At 40.5% G+C, this 15,389-nt stretch overlaps 1 protein-coding gene across 2 annotated transcripts in view; it reads left to right on the top strand.

Moving 5' to 3' along the window:
- Positions 1–431: 431 nt before the first annotated feature.
- UBTD2 (ubiquitin domain containing 2) overlaps positions 432–15,389 on the top strand; it is a 62,532-nt gene continuing 47,574 nt past the window's right edge. Inside the window, exon 1 of one of the 2 annotated variants that reach the window (XM_047730816.1) lies at positions 432–912. In XM_047730816.1, coding sequence (XP_047586772.1) covers positions 843–912 — 70 coding nt within the window. In that variant the 5' untranslated portion in view covers positions 432–842. Of the gene's footprint in view, positions 917–15,389 lie in introns of both variants that reach the window. The other variant, XM_047730818.1, reaches the window with a different exon arrangement.

The following is a 15,389-nucleotide window of genomic DNA, read 5'->3' as shown; positions in this document are numbered from 1 at the left end:
CTCCCCACCTCCGCCAGTTATTTGGGAACCAGCCCCGTCCCCGCCTGCAAGGCTTCTTTGACTACTTTTCAGTGCCCCCTCCGACCCGCTTCCACGAGAAAGAGAAAGGGCTGACGCCCGAGGAGGAGCCACAAACTCGATTTCACCCCTCTCCGCTTCTCCTTCCTCACTTTTGTTCCTCCTTTCCTGCTGGCTCTCCCTTCTTCCCCTTCTTTTCTTCTTTGCCTATCCCTCCTCGCCTCCTCTCCCTGCCTCTTCCCCCGGACGGATCACCGCTTCGCCTCCGCTCCTCGAGCTCAGAGCTCTCCTCCCCACCGCCCAAGCTCTCGGCTCGCGGCCCCATCCCGCAGCCAATCAGCGCGCGGCCTCCCGCGGCCCCGCCCCCGCAGGCCGTTCCGGGCGGGCCCGGCGGAGCCCAGGCCGCGGGTGCGGAGGGCGGCGCCGCGGGGCGGGGGCTGATGGGGTCTGGCGGACGGGCGGCGCCCGTGCGGGGCTCGCCTGGACGCGGGTGTGCGGAGGTGTGAGGGGGCGAGGCGGGCGCTGCGGCCCGCCCGGGATGGGCCAGCCCTGGCCTGGCGGGGCCGAGCCGGAGGCGAGGGCGGCGTGCGGGCCAGGCCTGCCGGGCGGGCGGCCGGGGGGCTGAGGTAGAAGTGGGCGCGGAGGAAGGGGCCGAGCCAAGGCGGTGGGTGGAGCGGCGAGGGGGGCGGAGGCTGGGCCGCGGCGGGCGAGAGAAGCGCCGCGCCTGTCCGGGGCTCGGTGGCGGCGGCGGCGCCTGAGGAGGCGGAGGAGGCGGCGGGCCGGACGAGCGCCCGGAGGTGGCGGACGAGGCGCCGGGGGCCCCCATGGGCGGGTGTGTGGGCGCCCAGCACGACTCCTCGGGCAGCCTCAACGAGAACTCGGAGGGCACCGGAGGTAGGTGAGCGCCAGGGGGCAGCCTCGGCCCCCCATTGTTCCCGGCCAGGCCCGGCCACCTGTCCCGGCTCCTGCGGGCCCGCGGGCCGCGCGGCCGTGGCCCCCGCGTCCCTTTGTCATCCCCTCCTCCACGTCACTCCCCGCGCTTCGCTTCCGGCCGCCCCCTGCCCTCCCGGTCCCTGAGGAAAGTCCTTCGCACGCCTGGGATGTAGCCCTCGGCCTCTAGACCCCACCGCCTCGGCTCGGGAAACTCCCGACTAGAAACTGCCTTTCTTGGCCACCTCACTCCCTCCCCAGCCCGTTTAATTATTCAGGAACAGGATGGCGGCGCTGGGGTTGCAGAAAAGCGAATTGATGGGGGGGGAGGTTGGGGAGGGGAGCCTAATGCATTCCCTTCGACGGGCCCCGCCACATCTCTCCGCACCCTTCCTCGTTCAGCAGAGTTGGCTGGTCTCAGCTTTCCTGAGTTTCAGATGACAGCTGCCCTGGTTGGTTCCAGTTTGGCCATTTAAACCTGCAAGTTTCTGGAGCTTGGCTGGGGAAGTCTCAAGTGGCCACACGCATTATTTTAAGGAGGGGTTGGGAAACAGTCCGCCCGAGGAAAACGTGGCTTCTTGCTACAGCATGCGGGTGCTGGGCCAGTTTGCTGTCGGGGTGGGCTAGTCAAATTCCTATCCGCCTTACGTAAAGGAAAATATGTAGGATAAAAGCACAAATACGAGAGTCCGACTTAGCTTCGTAGGATCAGTACTTTAAAAGTTTTCTAACACGGAACGCACTTCTGATTTATCGTAAATGGTTTGCTGAGGCGAGCTTTTTTATTCAGGCGGCATTGTAGTATAGCGGTGTAATAAGAAAATTAATTCTACCTTTACTTAAATGATCGTTGCCTAAGTCCACTCTGTAGCTTGTATAGAGGGCAGAATGTTTTAGTGAAAGAAGAAACAGCTAGGAATAGCAAAGATGACTGTGTTGGTTTTGTTCCAACCTTCTGTTAGATGTCTCAGAATGTGGGGCGTATTTATAAGTTCCTAAACTAAGTCGTTTGGGGATGAGAGGGTCTACAACTTTTTCTTAGACTAGCTTTAGACCAGTTGCTTGCCCTCTCACTTGAGCTCCACTTATAAACTGTGTATACCTAACATTTGGCTGATGAATTTCCTGAATTACATGATATTTTGCCATGCCACCTCATTAAAATCTGTGGGTTTCCTGTATGATTAAATCCTGGGCAGATAGTTTAAGAGTTCAGTGAAGTGTGTCTTGAAAAAAACTTGTACGTGCAAATGATATTTAACAGTGCATTTCATGTCATAGCATTATTTGGTGGCACATTAACAGTGAAATCCTCAGTAATAACAAAGCAGGAGATAAAAAGGGTATGATTTTAAAACAGCTCTGGGGTAAGATCAGATTGGGGGGGGTTCACAGTGATTCTGCCTGCAAGTGAGGTGATCTAAATGGTACTAAATATATTAGTACTAAATGGTACTAATTAGTACTAATGGTACTAAAATATATTAGTACGTGCTATAGGTAGTGTTTAGTTTCAATTAAATTTAATTTTTTTGCACTCAAAATTTTTAATAAACATCTTTCCCTTCTTGCTAATGAACTTGAGCCAATTTCGTTAAGACTTTTGGTAACCTGACTTATGACCAGCCAGGCATTATTAGCATGGGTCTTTAAAAGTATGAAGTCTTAGCTTCTGGTAATTTATTGCCAGTGGTGTCTAGTTAGATAGCCCTAGTATCAGTTTCCTTGAGAACTGAGTTCTCTGGACTTGAAGCTGTGCTGTACCTTTCCAAAGTAAAGTTTAGAAAAAAGAAACAACAACTATCAAACCTCCTTATTTTCTCCTGAAGATGAAGTGTGGGCCTCATGTAACTGGGATGGAGGAAGGAGCTGTGTGGGATAAAAGGATTGTTTCTGGAATTTAATTGTGGAAGCCTTTATTCGTCATTATTGTCATGATAGTTAAGAGTTATTGTGGTTTAAAGGAATTAGCTCAGGTGAGTGTTTCAGGTTAACACATTAAATAGTTTTTGCTTATATTAGTAGGTTTTTGTTGAGAAGAGAAAAACTATTTTTCCTAAGAGTGTTGGCACAGATCATTCGCTTCTCAAACATAATGGTTCATAGTTTTAATCAGGATGTTTGGGTTATGAAAAATTCTTTTATCAACATGAAGTAAAATTAAAGTCTTCTGATGCTTTTCATGACCTTTTTAATTACATTCACAATGTTATTGAATGTAATGTGGAATCTCACCATTTTAGATTGACTTGACTCTTGAGGATTAGCTAGTCTTAGTAAAAAAAAAAATTACTTTTTTAAAAACCTTTTTGGTTGTTTGAGATACTGTACTTTCCCTTTCCCTCTGGATCTAAGTCTCTTATATATGCAAGTTAATTGTGGTACATGAGAAAAACTTCCTTACTTGGTGATTTACTTCTTTGAAGGAATTTGGGAAATTTTTGCAAAAGACCTTAGGATATGGAAATTGCTTAATTTACATTTTAAGATTTGTGTTACATGTTATTTTGGAATCATTTGTAGTATTTTCCTCTGGCATACTTTGCCTAGAATTGTTTGTGAGTTTTTTAAATGCCTAATTTTCATCAAGACAACTGTATTATATACATTATATGCAATTATTTAGCAGTTCACTCCAAGCTTCCATGCTCCTAGAACATTTTTTAACAGCATATTCTGTGTGGTTCTCTGCCTTATTATAGTGATACTCTGATGCTGGGGTTGGAACTGAGGGCCTTTAGACAAGGCTTTATGTTAGCCCATGGCATTGGCTAATGAATTAAATCTCATGATTTTAAAAACAAATACGTGACAGGGCACCTGAGTGGCTCAGTCATTAAGCTTCTGCCTTCAGCTCAGGTCATGATTCCAGGGTGCTGGGATTGGGCTCTCTGCTCAGTGGGAAGCCTGCTTCTCCCTCTCCCACTCCCTCTGCTTCTGTTCCCTGTCTTGCTTTGTCTCTCTCTCTCTCTCAAATAAATAAATAAAATCTTAAATAAATAAATTAAAAAATATATATATATATGTGGGGAAAACAGTAAAATGAGATTAGTTGAAGAGAGCTAACTAGCTTTTTTTTTTTTTTTTTTTTTTAATTTTGTTCACCTCTTTAATGAACACAATAATGTACAAAGTAGGTTCTTACTTTCTGGGTTTGTCATTTATTCTTAGGTTCAGTAATATCTCAAGAGGACTAACCCTTGGTGGTCATAAGTTTCCAGGTTTACAGCAGGATAACTGACTGCTGTGCATTCATTTCTTTATTTCAGAATGTCATGAGAATATCATGGAATTTTTTGGGGTATTCATTTATAGCAACCTTATAGTCTACCTACTTGATTAACGGTGGTTTTTGAGTAATATTAACTACCATTTACCCAGTATTTGTTATGTAAGAAGTGTTGTGCTAAGTGATTATTTTCTCATTTAGTCTTCAACAACTCTGGGAGTTGGATAATATCTCTATTTTATGGATGGATTGAAGCTGGGAGAAATTAAATAACTTGCTTAACATCACATAGCTTAGAAATAGTCAGAAACTTGAACTCAGAGCTGTACTAAAAATTTTCTCTTTTTTTCCGGTTTCATTTTTTAGCTTGTGATACAGTACATACAAAATTTGCCGTCTTAACCATTTTTAAGTGTATAATTCAGTGGCATTAAGTGTATAATTCAGTATGCAACCATCACCACTGTGTATTTCCAAAATTTTTCATCTCTCCCAGCAGAAACTCTGGATCCATTAAGCAATACTGCTGCTCCTCTCTCCCAACCCCTGTTAACTTCTAAATCTAGGTTTTGTCTCTATGAATTTATCAAGTCTAGATATTTCATATAAGTGGAATAATACAATATTCTATTGTTTGTGGTATATTTCACTTAGCATAATGTCTGGGTTCATCCCGTGGTAGTAAATATCAGTACCTCATTCTTTTTATGGCTGAATAATATTCCATTGTATGTATATACCACATTTTGTTTATCCATTCTACTATTGATGGCCATTTGTTTATTATAAGTGGCTATGAACTTCGGTGTACAAAGAGCTGTTTGAGTCCCTGTTTTTGAGTCTTTTGGTTATAATACACCTAAGAGTGGAATTGCTAGGTTATATGGTAATTCTTGCTAGGTTAAATGGTTTACCTTTTGGAGGAACTGCCAGACTTTACCATAGTAGCTGCATTGTTTTACATTCTAGCAGCAACGTTACAAGTGTTTTAGTTTCTCCATATGTTCACTCACACTAATCTCCCTTTTTTTTTTTTAAGATTTTATTTATTTATTTGACAGAGAGAGATCACAAGTAGACAGAGAGGCAGGCAGAGAGAGAGAGGGAAGCAGGCTCCCTACTGAGCAGAGAGCCCGACGCGGGACTCGATCCCAGGACCCTGAGATCTTAACCTGAGCCAAGGCAGCAGCTCAACCCACTGAGCCACCCAGGCGCCCTAATCTCCCATTTTTAAAATTATAGCCAATTGTAGTTGGTATAAAACCACACTGTGGTTTTGGTTTGCATTTCCCTAATGACTAGTAATGTTGAGCATCTTTTAACGTGCTTCTTGGACATTTATCTTCTTTGGAGAAACATCTGTTTAAGCCCTGTGGCTATTTTTTAATTGGGTTATTTTGGGTTTTTGTTATTGTTGTTGGTTGTGGGAGATCTTTATATATTCTGTACATTAAATACATATCACAGGGATATGTATTTGCAAATATTTTCTCCCATTTTTTGGGTTGTCTTTTTACTTTTTTCCCCCCAGCATCTGGGTGGCTCACTCAGTTAAGCATCTGACTCTCCTGATTTCAGGGTCATGAGATCGAGTCCTGCATCTGGCTCTGCCCTTGGCAGAGTCTGCTTGTCCCTCTGCCACTCCTGCTGCTCCCCTCCTCCCCTGTATTTACACTCTCTTGATGATGTCCTTTGATACATAAAAGTTTTTAATTTTAATGGAGTCCAATTTATTTTTTCTTTTGCTGCCTGGGCTTCTAGTTTTGTTTTGTTTTTTTTTTAAAGATTTTATTTATTTATTTGACAGACAGAGATCACAAGTAGGCAGAGAGGCAGGCAGAGAGAGAGGGAGGGAAGCAGGCTCCCTGCTGAGCAGAGAGCCTGATGTGGGACTTGATCCCAGGACCCTGGGATCATGACCTGAGCCGAAAGCAGAGGCTTTAACCCACTGAGCCACCCAGGTGCCCCTGGGCTTCTAGTTTTTGTTTTAAATGTATTTAATTCTTCACTGATGGAGAAAGAATAAATCTATAACCAATAATTCACAGTCTAACTTAACAATTTGCTTTCTTAACTATGAATAGAAAGCTGTTTTAAGTTTCTTTTCTGTATATGGTGATAAGGTTGATTAGCAATGAAATGCTTTTTAGAAAGTTGATGAAAGTAATCCATAAACCTACTTCAACTTCTTAATCAAGAGGTGATTGTTATATTTTCTGCACAAGCATTTTACAATCAACAGGCATTGAATACCCACAATATGTTGCTCTTGTTCCAAAAAAAGGAATCATGATCTTATTTCTTGAGTATGTCAAAATCCTTTTTTTTTTTTAGGAAAGAAAGCATAATAAAATATGCATACATGAAATAACTATAAAACACTATGTAAACAGATAAATATACCATAGGATAAACTGTGCAAGTCCTGAGGGAATAAAAGAAAGTAGTGATCTGAGCTGCTCAAAGATATGGTCCCTGGACCAGCAGCTTTGCAGGAACCTGGGAGTATGTTAGAAGTACAGAATCTCAGGCCCCACCCATGACCTAATAAATCAGAATCTGCATTTTTAACAAGATTTTCAAATGGTTCCTATGCATATTAAAGTTGGAGAAGCACTGGTACAGGATTGCTTATAGTGGAAAGAGACTAAAGGGAGGAACCCAATAGGAAAAAAAATGGCATGAGTTGGTAATTTATTGGATATAAGAATACATACAAGAAAATAAAGTACACACAGTCCCCTGACTTATAATGGCTCACCTTACAATTTTTCTGTCTTAGAATTTTAGGATGGTACAAAGTGATACATACACATTCAGTAGAAACCATACTTCACGGTTTAAATTTAGATCTTCTCTGTGGCTGGTGATAGGTGGTATGAGAGTCTCTTGTGATGCTGGGCAGTGGCAGCAAGCTGCAGCTCCCAGTCAGCTATGTGGTCATAAGGGTTAGCAACCAATAGACTTACTATTCTGTTTTTCAGTATAGCATTCAATAAATTTTATGATATTCGACACTTCATTATAAAATAAGCTTTATGTTAAATGGTTTTGCCTGACTATAGGCTAATGTAAGTGTTCTGTGCACATTTAAGGTAGGCTAGGCTAAGCTTTGATGTTCTATAGGTTAGTTGTATTAAATGTAATTTCTTTTTTATTTTTGAAGATTTTTATGAGACAGAGCGAGCGAGCAAGAGAAGAGGGAGAAACAGTCCCTGCTGAGCAGGGATCCTGATGCGGTTCTGGATCCCAGGACTCTTGAGATCATGACCTGAGCGGAAGGCAGAGGCTTTAATCCACTGAGCCATCCAGGCACCCCTTAAATGCATTTTCAACTTAGGATTCATAGTTTTCAATTTATGATGGGTGTATTGGGATGTAACCTGTTATCAGTCGAGGAGATCTGTAATCCTGTATTGGTGAATCTGGATAACCAGGAATATTGAGATGGCCTGGCAGATTTGGGGAATAAGAAAGAGCTATCTTGGGCAATCTGTAGTTTGCCTTTCAGTATGTTAAGGTTTAGCTGACAAAATTTTTAAGTTGGGACATCGTGTTGGATGGTGCAGAAGTTTAGGTATGGAACTCCTAGATGTTCAGGTTATGAATGTGGATTTTGGAGTCAGCTGGGGGAGGTTGACTGAGGTATAAAAATAAATGACTACTTATAAGTAAGTAAAAAAGGGAGGAAAGTGCTAAGAATTGAGTCATCAAAATTTCACAGAAGATGGAGAAATGAGGTGATTACCTCTAATCAGGGTGTGACCATAGTAGTAGATGGTCAGTATACTCAATTTTGTTGAATTATTGGGAAACAGGAAATCAGTCCTGTCGTCTGCCTTTGAAATTTATAGATCTGATTGTATTTGAACACACCATTCTTACAATTTCAGAAAATAACTTGGTTTGTTAACTTCTCATTCTGGTGTGGTGTTTGGAGAATTCTACCTGTAGTTTATTACAACCAAACTCAAGATAGACTTCTTGAGCATTCAACCCCAGAATATTCCAGTAGCTCTTTTTTTTTTTTTTTTAAGATTTCATTTATTTATTTGGTAGACAGAGATCATGAGCAGGCATAGAGGCAGGCAGAGAGAGGGGGAAGCAGACTTGCTGCCAAGCAGAGAGCCCGATGTGGGGCTTGATTCCAGGACCCCAGGATCATGACCTGAGGCGAAGGCAAGAGGCTTTAACCCACTGAGCCACCCATGCACCCCTCCAGTAGCTCTTTTGAGATTAGTGTATGTTAGAATAAACACATTTCTCTACAAAACCTTGTTTCTTTCTTCACCAAGAATATCATTATCTCCTCTTTATGTATTTTCAGTGTTTCATACTACACATCATCTAATGAGGTGGTTTACTGAATTTTCTTATGCTTCTACTCTTAGGGCTGAGTCTATAATTAAAAAATGAAGCAGAATTGAGCATGAGGAGGACTGAAGATTTAGTCTGTAACAGTGGAAGTAAAAATTTTTCATATTTTCAGCGTTGGTAGCTCTGAGGCTTTTATAAGCAGAGTGCATAAAATGTTATACCAATTGGAGAGAGATGTACTGTGAAATAGGAGGTATTTCCTTTTTTTTTTTTTTTAAGATTTACTTGAGAGAGAAAGAAACGGGAAAGTGGGGGGGAGAGAGAGAGAGAGAGAGAAACTCTAGCAGACTCCTTGATGAGCAGGGATCCCGATGTGGGGCTCAATCCCATGACCTTGAGATCATGACCTGAGTTGAAATCGGAAATTCTGACACTTAACTGATTGAGTCACCCAAACACCCCAGGAGGCATTTAGTTGATGTAAAGTAGAAGGTGCTTGATTTTACCAGGAGGAGTATATCTGTGGGGAAAGACCTAAAGGAAAATAAGGCAGCAAGAAGCTATAGGTTGGAAATACAGTGGAATTCTGGGTAGGTAAGTTTGGTAGGTTATGAGAACTTAATTTAGGTCAGGGGTGCTACAGTTGGAAGATACTAAGATATGGAGAATGCTCTTTGGGATGAGATTTAAGCACTTGAATTTATATTAAAAATTGACATGGGATGTTGTAGCCCCTACAGAATAAGCTACCTTCTGTTGGGCTAGTCCCATTTTGTTCTCAATTTTCTAGCATATAAAGGGTTGATGTTTCTTCCCAGTCATTATTGTCTTGGAGTTTATGTTGGAATGGCATTTTTTAAAGATTCTTGCTATGGATATTAAATGGACTCTTTTTCACCTCTGACTGTATTTAGGAATCATTTGCTAGTACTGTATGCTATGAATAGAATCTTTAAAATCTTTAAGCCATTAGAAATTATGAGGATCTTCATTCTTCTGATTTTTTGATAGCCCTAGTCTCTAACATCTATCTTTCAATTTTAATAGATGGATTTTATTTTTAAATGTATCTGATTTTTTACTGTAAATGCAAAGCTTTGGCAGCATCTTGCTAGTAGTACTATACTCAGGTGAGTCTTCTGATAAGAATGATTATTGAGGGGACACCTGGGTGGCTCAGTGGGTTAAAGCCTCTGCCTTTGGCTCAGGTCATGATCTCGGGGTCCTGGGATCGGGCCCTGCATCGGGCTCTCTGCTCGCTGGGGAGTCTGCTTCCCTTCCTCTCTCTGCCTGCCTCTCTGACTACTTGTGATCTCTCTCTCTCTCTCTCTCTCTCTGTCAAATAAATAAATAAATAAATAAAATCTTTTTTAAAAAAGTGATTATTGAGTGTTAATCACTTATAATAAGGAACTTGTACTGTTATATTAATAAATCAATTATCTCTCTTGTGGTTTTTTACCAAAACACATTCTTCTCTTGTTTCTTTTTTTTTAAGATTTTATTTATTTGACAGAGATCACAAGAAGGTAGAGAGGCAGGGAGAGAGAGAGAGAGAGAGAGAGAGCAAGCGCGAGCTGAGCAGAGAGCCCGGTGCGGGGCTCAATCCCAGGACCCTGAGATCATGACCTGATCCAAAGGCAGAGGCTTTAATCCACTGAGCCACCCAGGCACCCTGTCTTCCCTTGTTTCAAGAAAGCATTAGGTTGACTTCATTTAGCAACATGATCATATTAATTGGGCATGATGATCAATTTGCTGATTTAGTGATTCTCTTCATTTTTCCTTACTGCAGACCACCTGAATGGTTTATCTTCATTTGGTGGACCATTGCACCAGATTCTTCCCGCCGCCCCTCACCATCCCTACCCAGCTTTCTGCTTCTGCTTATCGGGCACACTAGGCTACCAACAAGCTCCTCATGATTCACTGGTAGTTCAAGGACCATAGGTTGAGACTTTACTAACGCGTATGTACTTAAAGATGCATGTGTGTTGGCCAAGAACAATCAGCATGTTTTCACCTTGCATCAGCTACTTTGACTTGCAGTCAGTAAGAATCAAGTTTGTTTTTGAATATATTCCATATATTGAGCTGAGAGGTTAAATATTGCCAAGTATACTTTGGGCGTTATAATGCCATTTTTTGCATGTTTTCAATAAAACTTTTAGGCAGTTCCATTATAGCTGTGTTTTCAGAAGTGGAATTTCTGTTGAAGTTAGATGTCTAAAGAAAAAAAAATCTTAATGTGTCGGAGTCATTTTAAGTGAATTTTACTTGAGTGTGAGTGAGGTCTTGATATACATTTGTCGAAGACTTGACTAAATAATGAGTTAGTGATTTTTGGACTTTTCTGATCAAGTCCTCACAGGAAACCCTTTAGATAATTTTTTGCATTTACTGTAATTGGCTCCTAGGTATAAGCAAAAGCAGAACTATTTGGATCAGTTCAGATAGTTTCTGTGCTTTGGACTATGTGACTTTATATCAAAGGGGCAGATCTGGACTCAGATCACTCAGTTACACTTTATGATAAACTATCACTTTTAATTCAGGGCAAACACTGTTTTTTACGTGAGTTGATGATCCTTCCTGAAACTTTTAAAAATAGCCAGCCTCCATTATTTCTAATTGCCAGCACTTGAAGCTAACTATAAACAGAGATACAAATAAGGCCTGCTCTATGATATCAAGTGGATTATAGTCTAATGGAGGAATCACATGTTTAATTAGGAAAAGTTTTAAAAGCTTCGATACAATGAAAAAGTATTATGGAAATTCAGGGAGTAGTGGGGAGCAGAGTCAGAAAACTTCACTGAAGGGGCGCCTGAGTGGCTCAGTGGGTTAAGCCGCTGCCTTCGGCTCAGGTCATGATCCCAGGTCCTGGGTTCGAGCCCCGCATCGGGCTTTCTGCTCAGCAGGGAGCCTGCTTCCTCCTCTCTCTCTGCCTGCCTCTCTGCTTACTTGTGATTTCTCTCTGTCAAATAAATAAATAAAAATCTTTAAAAAAAAAAAAAAAGAAAACCTCACTGAAGAGGTGGTGTAAGTAGTTGGGTCTTGAAAGAGAAGGAGCTGGAAGAAATGCAGAGGAAATTACTTGTATAGAAATATGAGAAAACATGGCATCTGGGGGGACTGGCAAGAAGTTTGTGGATGGGGTAGGTGAAATGTGAAGTTACTAAGTTATGTTATCAGATTTTTTGAAGGCAGAATTGCCACAATTAATAGACCAAGTTGGGAGACAGTATATAGGTGATACTATTTAAGTGTTTTTTTGTTTTGTTTTTTTGTTTTGGTGCATCTAACAAACTCTTTCCCATTTAACGCTGCATTCTGAGGTTATTTTATATAAAATTCTGATGTACTAAGTTGTTACAATCTTTAACAGATTTTTATTCTTTTGCAGTTTTTAATCATATTGTCACGTATTAAGTGTAAGAAATGTATTTAACTTTTTTTTACATGCATGAGGAGTGCCTGGCTGGCTCGGTCGCAAGAGCATCCAACACTTGATCTTGAGATCATGAGTTCGATCCCCACGTTGGGTGTAAATATTACTTTTAAAAAAACACACATATACAACTTTTTTATTGTATGTATGTGTTTGTCTCAAATCAGTTTTTGTCTCTTTTGTCCTAGTTTTCTGCCACACGGAAAGAGTTTGTGCTAAGATTGTGCAGACCTGCATCAGTTTTAATGTCTTGAGAAAAGGCCTGCATTAGCTGTGGTACTTTGGGCTCAGTTTCTTACATGGTTGAAAGAAGAAAATGGATTAAATCATTGTCAAGATTATATCTAATTCTTCTTTTAAACATTTTTAATGACAATTTTCAGGCATATTGAAAAATTGAAAGACTCTAACACAACGAACCTTTGAATACCCATCAGTTGTGTATGTGTGTATAAATATTTGCTTAACTGAGAGTACAGACATCCTGACACTTCAACATGCAAATACCATTATCACTGCTAAGATCTAGTCCTTAATCAGAATCCATCAATTATCCTCAGAATGTCTTGTATTTATAGCTATTTTTTAAAATTGTATTTGTTATTTATTTGAAAGAGAGGGAGCACGAGCAGACGGAAGGAGAAGGAGAAGCAGCTCCCCACTTACGACCTGAGCCAAAGGCAGTTGCTTAACCAACTGAGCCACACAGGTGCCTCTTTTTTTTTTTTTTAAGATTTTATTTATTTATTTGACAGACGGAGATCACAAGTAGACAGAGAAGCAGGCAGAGAGAGAGGAGGAAGCAGGCTCCCTGTTGATCAGAGAGCCCAACGTGGGGCTCGATCCCAGGACCCTGGGATCATGACCTGAGCCGAAGGCAGAGGCTTTAACCCACTGAGCCACCCAGGCGCCTCAGGTGCCTCTTTTATAGCTTTTTTTTTTTTTTTTTTTTTTTTCCAAATTAGGACATATTCAGCATTTAGACATTGCATTTGTTTTTGTCTCTAATCTTTTTACATCTTGAACAGCTCCTCCTCTTTTCTTCCCTGTAACACTGATTTTTTTTTTTTGAAGAGTATTGTAGAGGGACGCCTACACCCAGTGCTCATTACATCACATGCCCTTCTTAATGCCCATCACCCCATTACCCCCCAACCCCCCTCCCTTCCGCAACCCTCAGTTTGTTCCCTATGATTAAGGGTCTCTTGAGGTGCTTGGGTGGCTCAGATGATTAAGCCTCTGTCTTTGGCTCAGGTTGTGATCTCCGGGTCCTGGGGTCAAGCCCCACATCGGGCTCCTGGCTTAGCAGGGAGTCTGCTTTTCCCTCTGCCTCTCCCGCCTTGTTCGTGCTCTCTCTCAAATGAATAAATAAAATCTTTTAAAAAAAGAACCTCTTATGGTTTGTCTCCCTCTCTGATTTTGTCTTATTTTATCTTTCCCTCCCTTCCTCTATGCTACTGTTTTGTTTCTTAAATTCCATGAGTGAAATCATGATAATTGTCTTTCTCTGATTGACTTATTTCACTTAACATAATACCCTCCAGTTCCATCCTCTTTGTTGCAAATGGCAAGATTTCAATTTTTTGATAGCCAAGTAATGTTCCATTGTATATATATCACTTTATCCATTCATCTGTCAATGGACATCTTTTCATAAACAATGGGGTGCAGGTGCCTGTTCGGATCGCTACATTTATATCTTTGTGTTAAATACCTATTAGTGCAATTGCTGGGTCATAGGGTAGCTCTATTTTTAGCTTTTTGAGGAACCTCATTCCAGAGTGGCTATACCAGCTTGTATTCCCATCAGCAGTGTAAGAGGGTTCTCCTTTCTCCGCATCCTTGACAACATCTGTTATTTTCTAACTTGTTAATTTTAGCCATTCTGACTGGTGTGAGGTGGTATCTCATTGTGGTTTTGATTTGTATTTCCCTGATGCCGAGTGATGTTGAACATTTTTTTCATGTGTCTCTTGGCCATTTGTATGTCTGGAGAAATGTCTCTTCATGTCTTCTCACCATTTCTAGGATTACTTGTTCTTTTTGAAGTTTTGAGTTTGTAAGTCCTTTATAGATTTTGTGGACATTAGTCCTTTACCTGTTAGGACATTTATAAATATCTTCTCCAATTCTATAGGTTGTCTTTTGGTTTTGTTGATTGTTTCCTTTGTTGTACAAAGTTCTGTATCTTGAAGTCCCAATAGTTCATTATTGCCTTTGTTTCCCTTGCCTTTGGAGACATGTTTGGCCAGAAGTTGTTGCGACTGAGGTCAAAGAGATTGCTGCCTGTTCTCTAGGATTTTGATGGGATTCCTCCCTCACATTTAGATTTTTCATCCATTTGAGTATGGTGTAAGGAAATGGTCCAGTTTCATTCTTCTGCATATATGACCGTCCAATTTTCCCAGCACCATTTGTTGAAGAGACTATCTTTTTTCCATTGGATATTCTTTCCTGCTTTGTCAAAGATTAGTTGACCGTAGATTTGAGGGTCCATATCTGGGTTCTCTATAATTGTATATATTTAAACTTAACAGTGTCATGATTTGATATACATATACATTATGGAACTGTTATCAAAATCAAGATAGATAATGGACACATTCATTACCTCACATAGTTAACTTTGTGGCGAGTGGGGTAAGAAAGCTTAAGATCTACTCTCAGCAACATTCAAGGCTACAATACCCCATTACTAATTATAGTCGCCATGTTGTACATTATTAGGTCTTCAGAGCTTATTCTTCTTATATATAACTGCAAGTTTGTACCCTTTGTATCCCTTTCTCCCATTTTTACAAAAATCTATCATTGTAAATTTTCAACATTACTTATCTTCTCAGAATGTAAGCTACATTGGACATGGTACAGACTTCATAATACTTGAGCCTTCATAATACCTTAGCCTCAATTAACAGTTGTGTGAAATAAATCTTTAAGTTTGTAAGGTGTTAGGGAGAAAGTAAAATTCTCCTAATAGAAGCCTTACTTAATTCTAGAACAAGAACTTTGTTAAATAGGATCATGTAGTGTAATGAAAATTCTAATTCCACCTCTGTCTCTCTATATCTATGACCATAAGTAAGTCACTTGATTTCCTCATTTCTTAGATTTTTTTTCTCAACTGTAAAATGAGCATGTTGGATGAGATCAGTGTATTCAAACGTTTTTAACAGTTGAATGCTTTTTTAGATATACCTTACATCGAACACAAATGTGTCAGCCTCAGTATTTCATTTTCTTTTGATTGTACAGTCACTAAAAAATAAAAGTAAATTATGTAGAGTCTTATAAAATTCTGTAAGAGATTTTTTTGAAGTTCAAATCACTATCAACTGTACTCAAAAACTAAATTATGTTATATGTTTAAAAAAAATTTTTTTTAATATTTGATTTATTTATTTGACAGAGACACAGCAAGAGAGGGAACAGAATCAGGGGAAG

Source organism: Lutra lutra, chromosome 5, assembly GCF_902655055.1.
Source record: "Lutra lutra chromosome 5, mLutLut1.2, whole genome shotgun sequence".
Classification (NCBI taxonomy): Eukaryota; Metazoa; Chordata; class Mammalia; order Carnivora; family Mustelidae; genus Lutra; species Lutra lutra.
The sequence above is the reverse complement of the archived record's forward strand: the minus strand, read 5'-3'. Positions and strand labels throughout refer to the sequence as shown.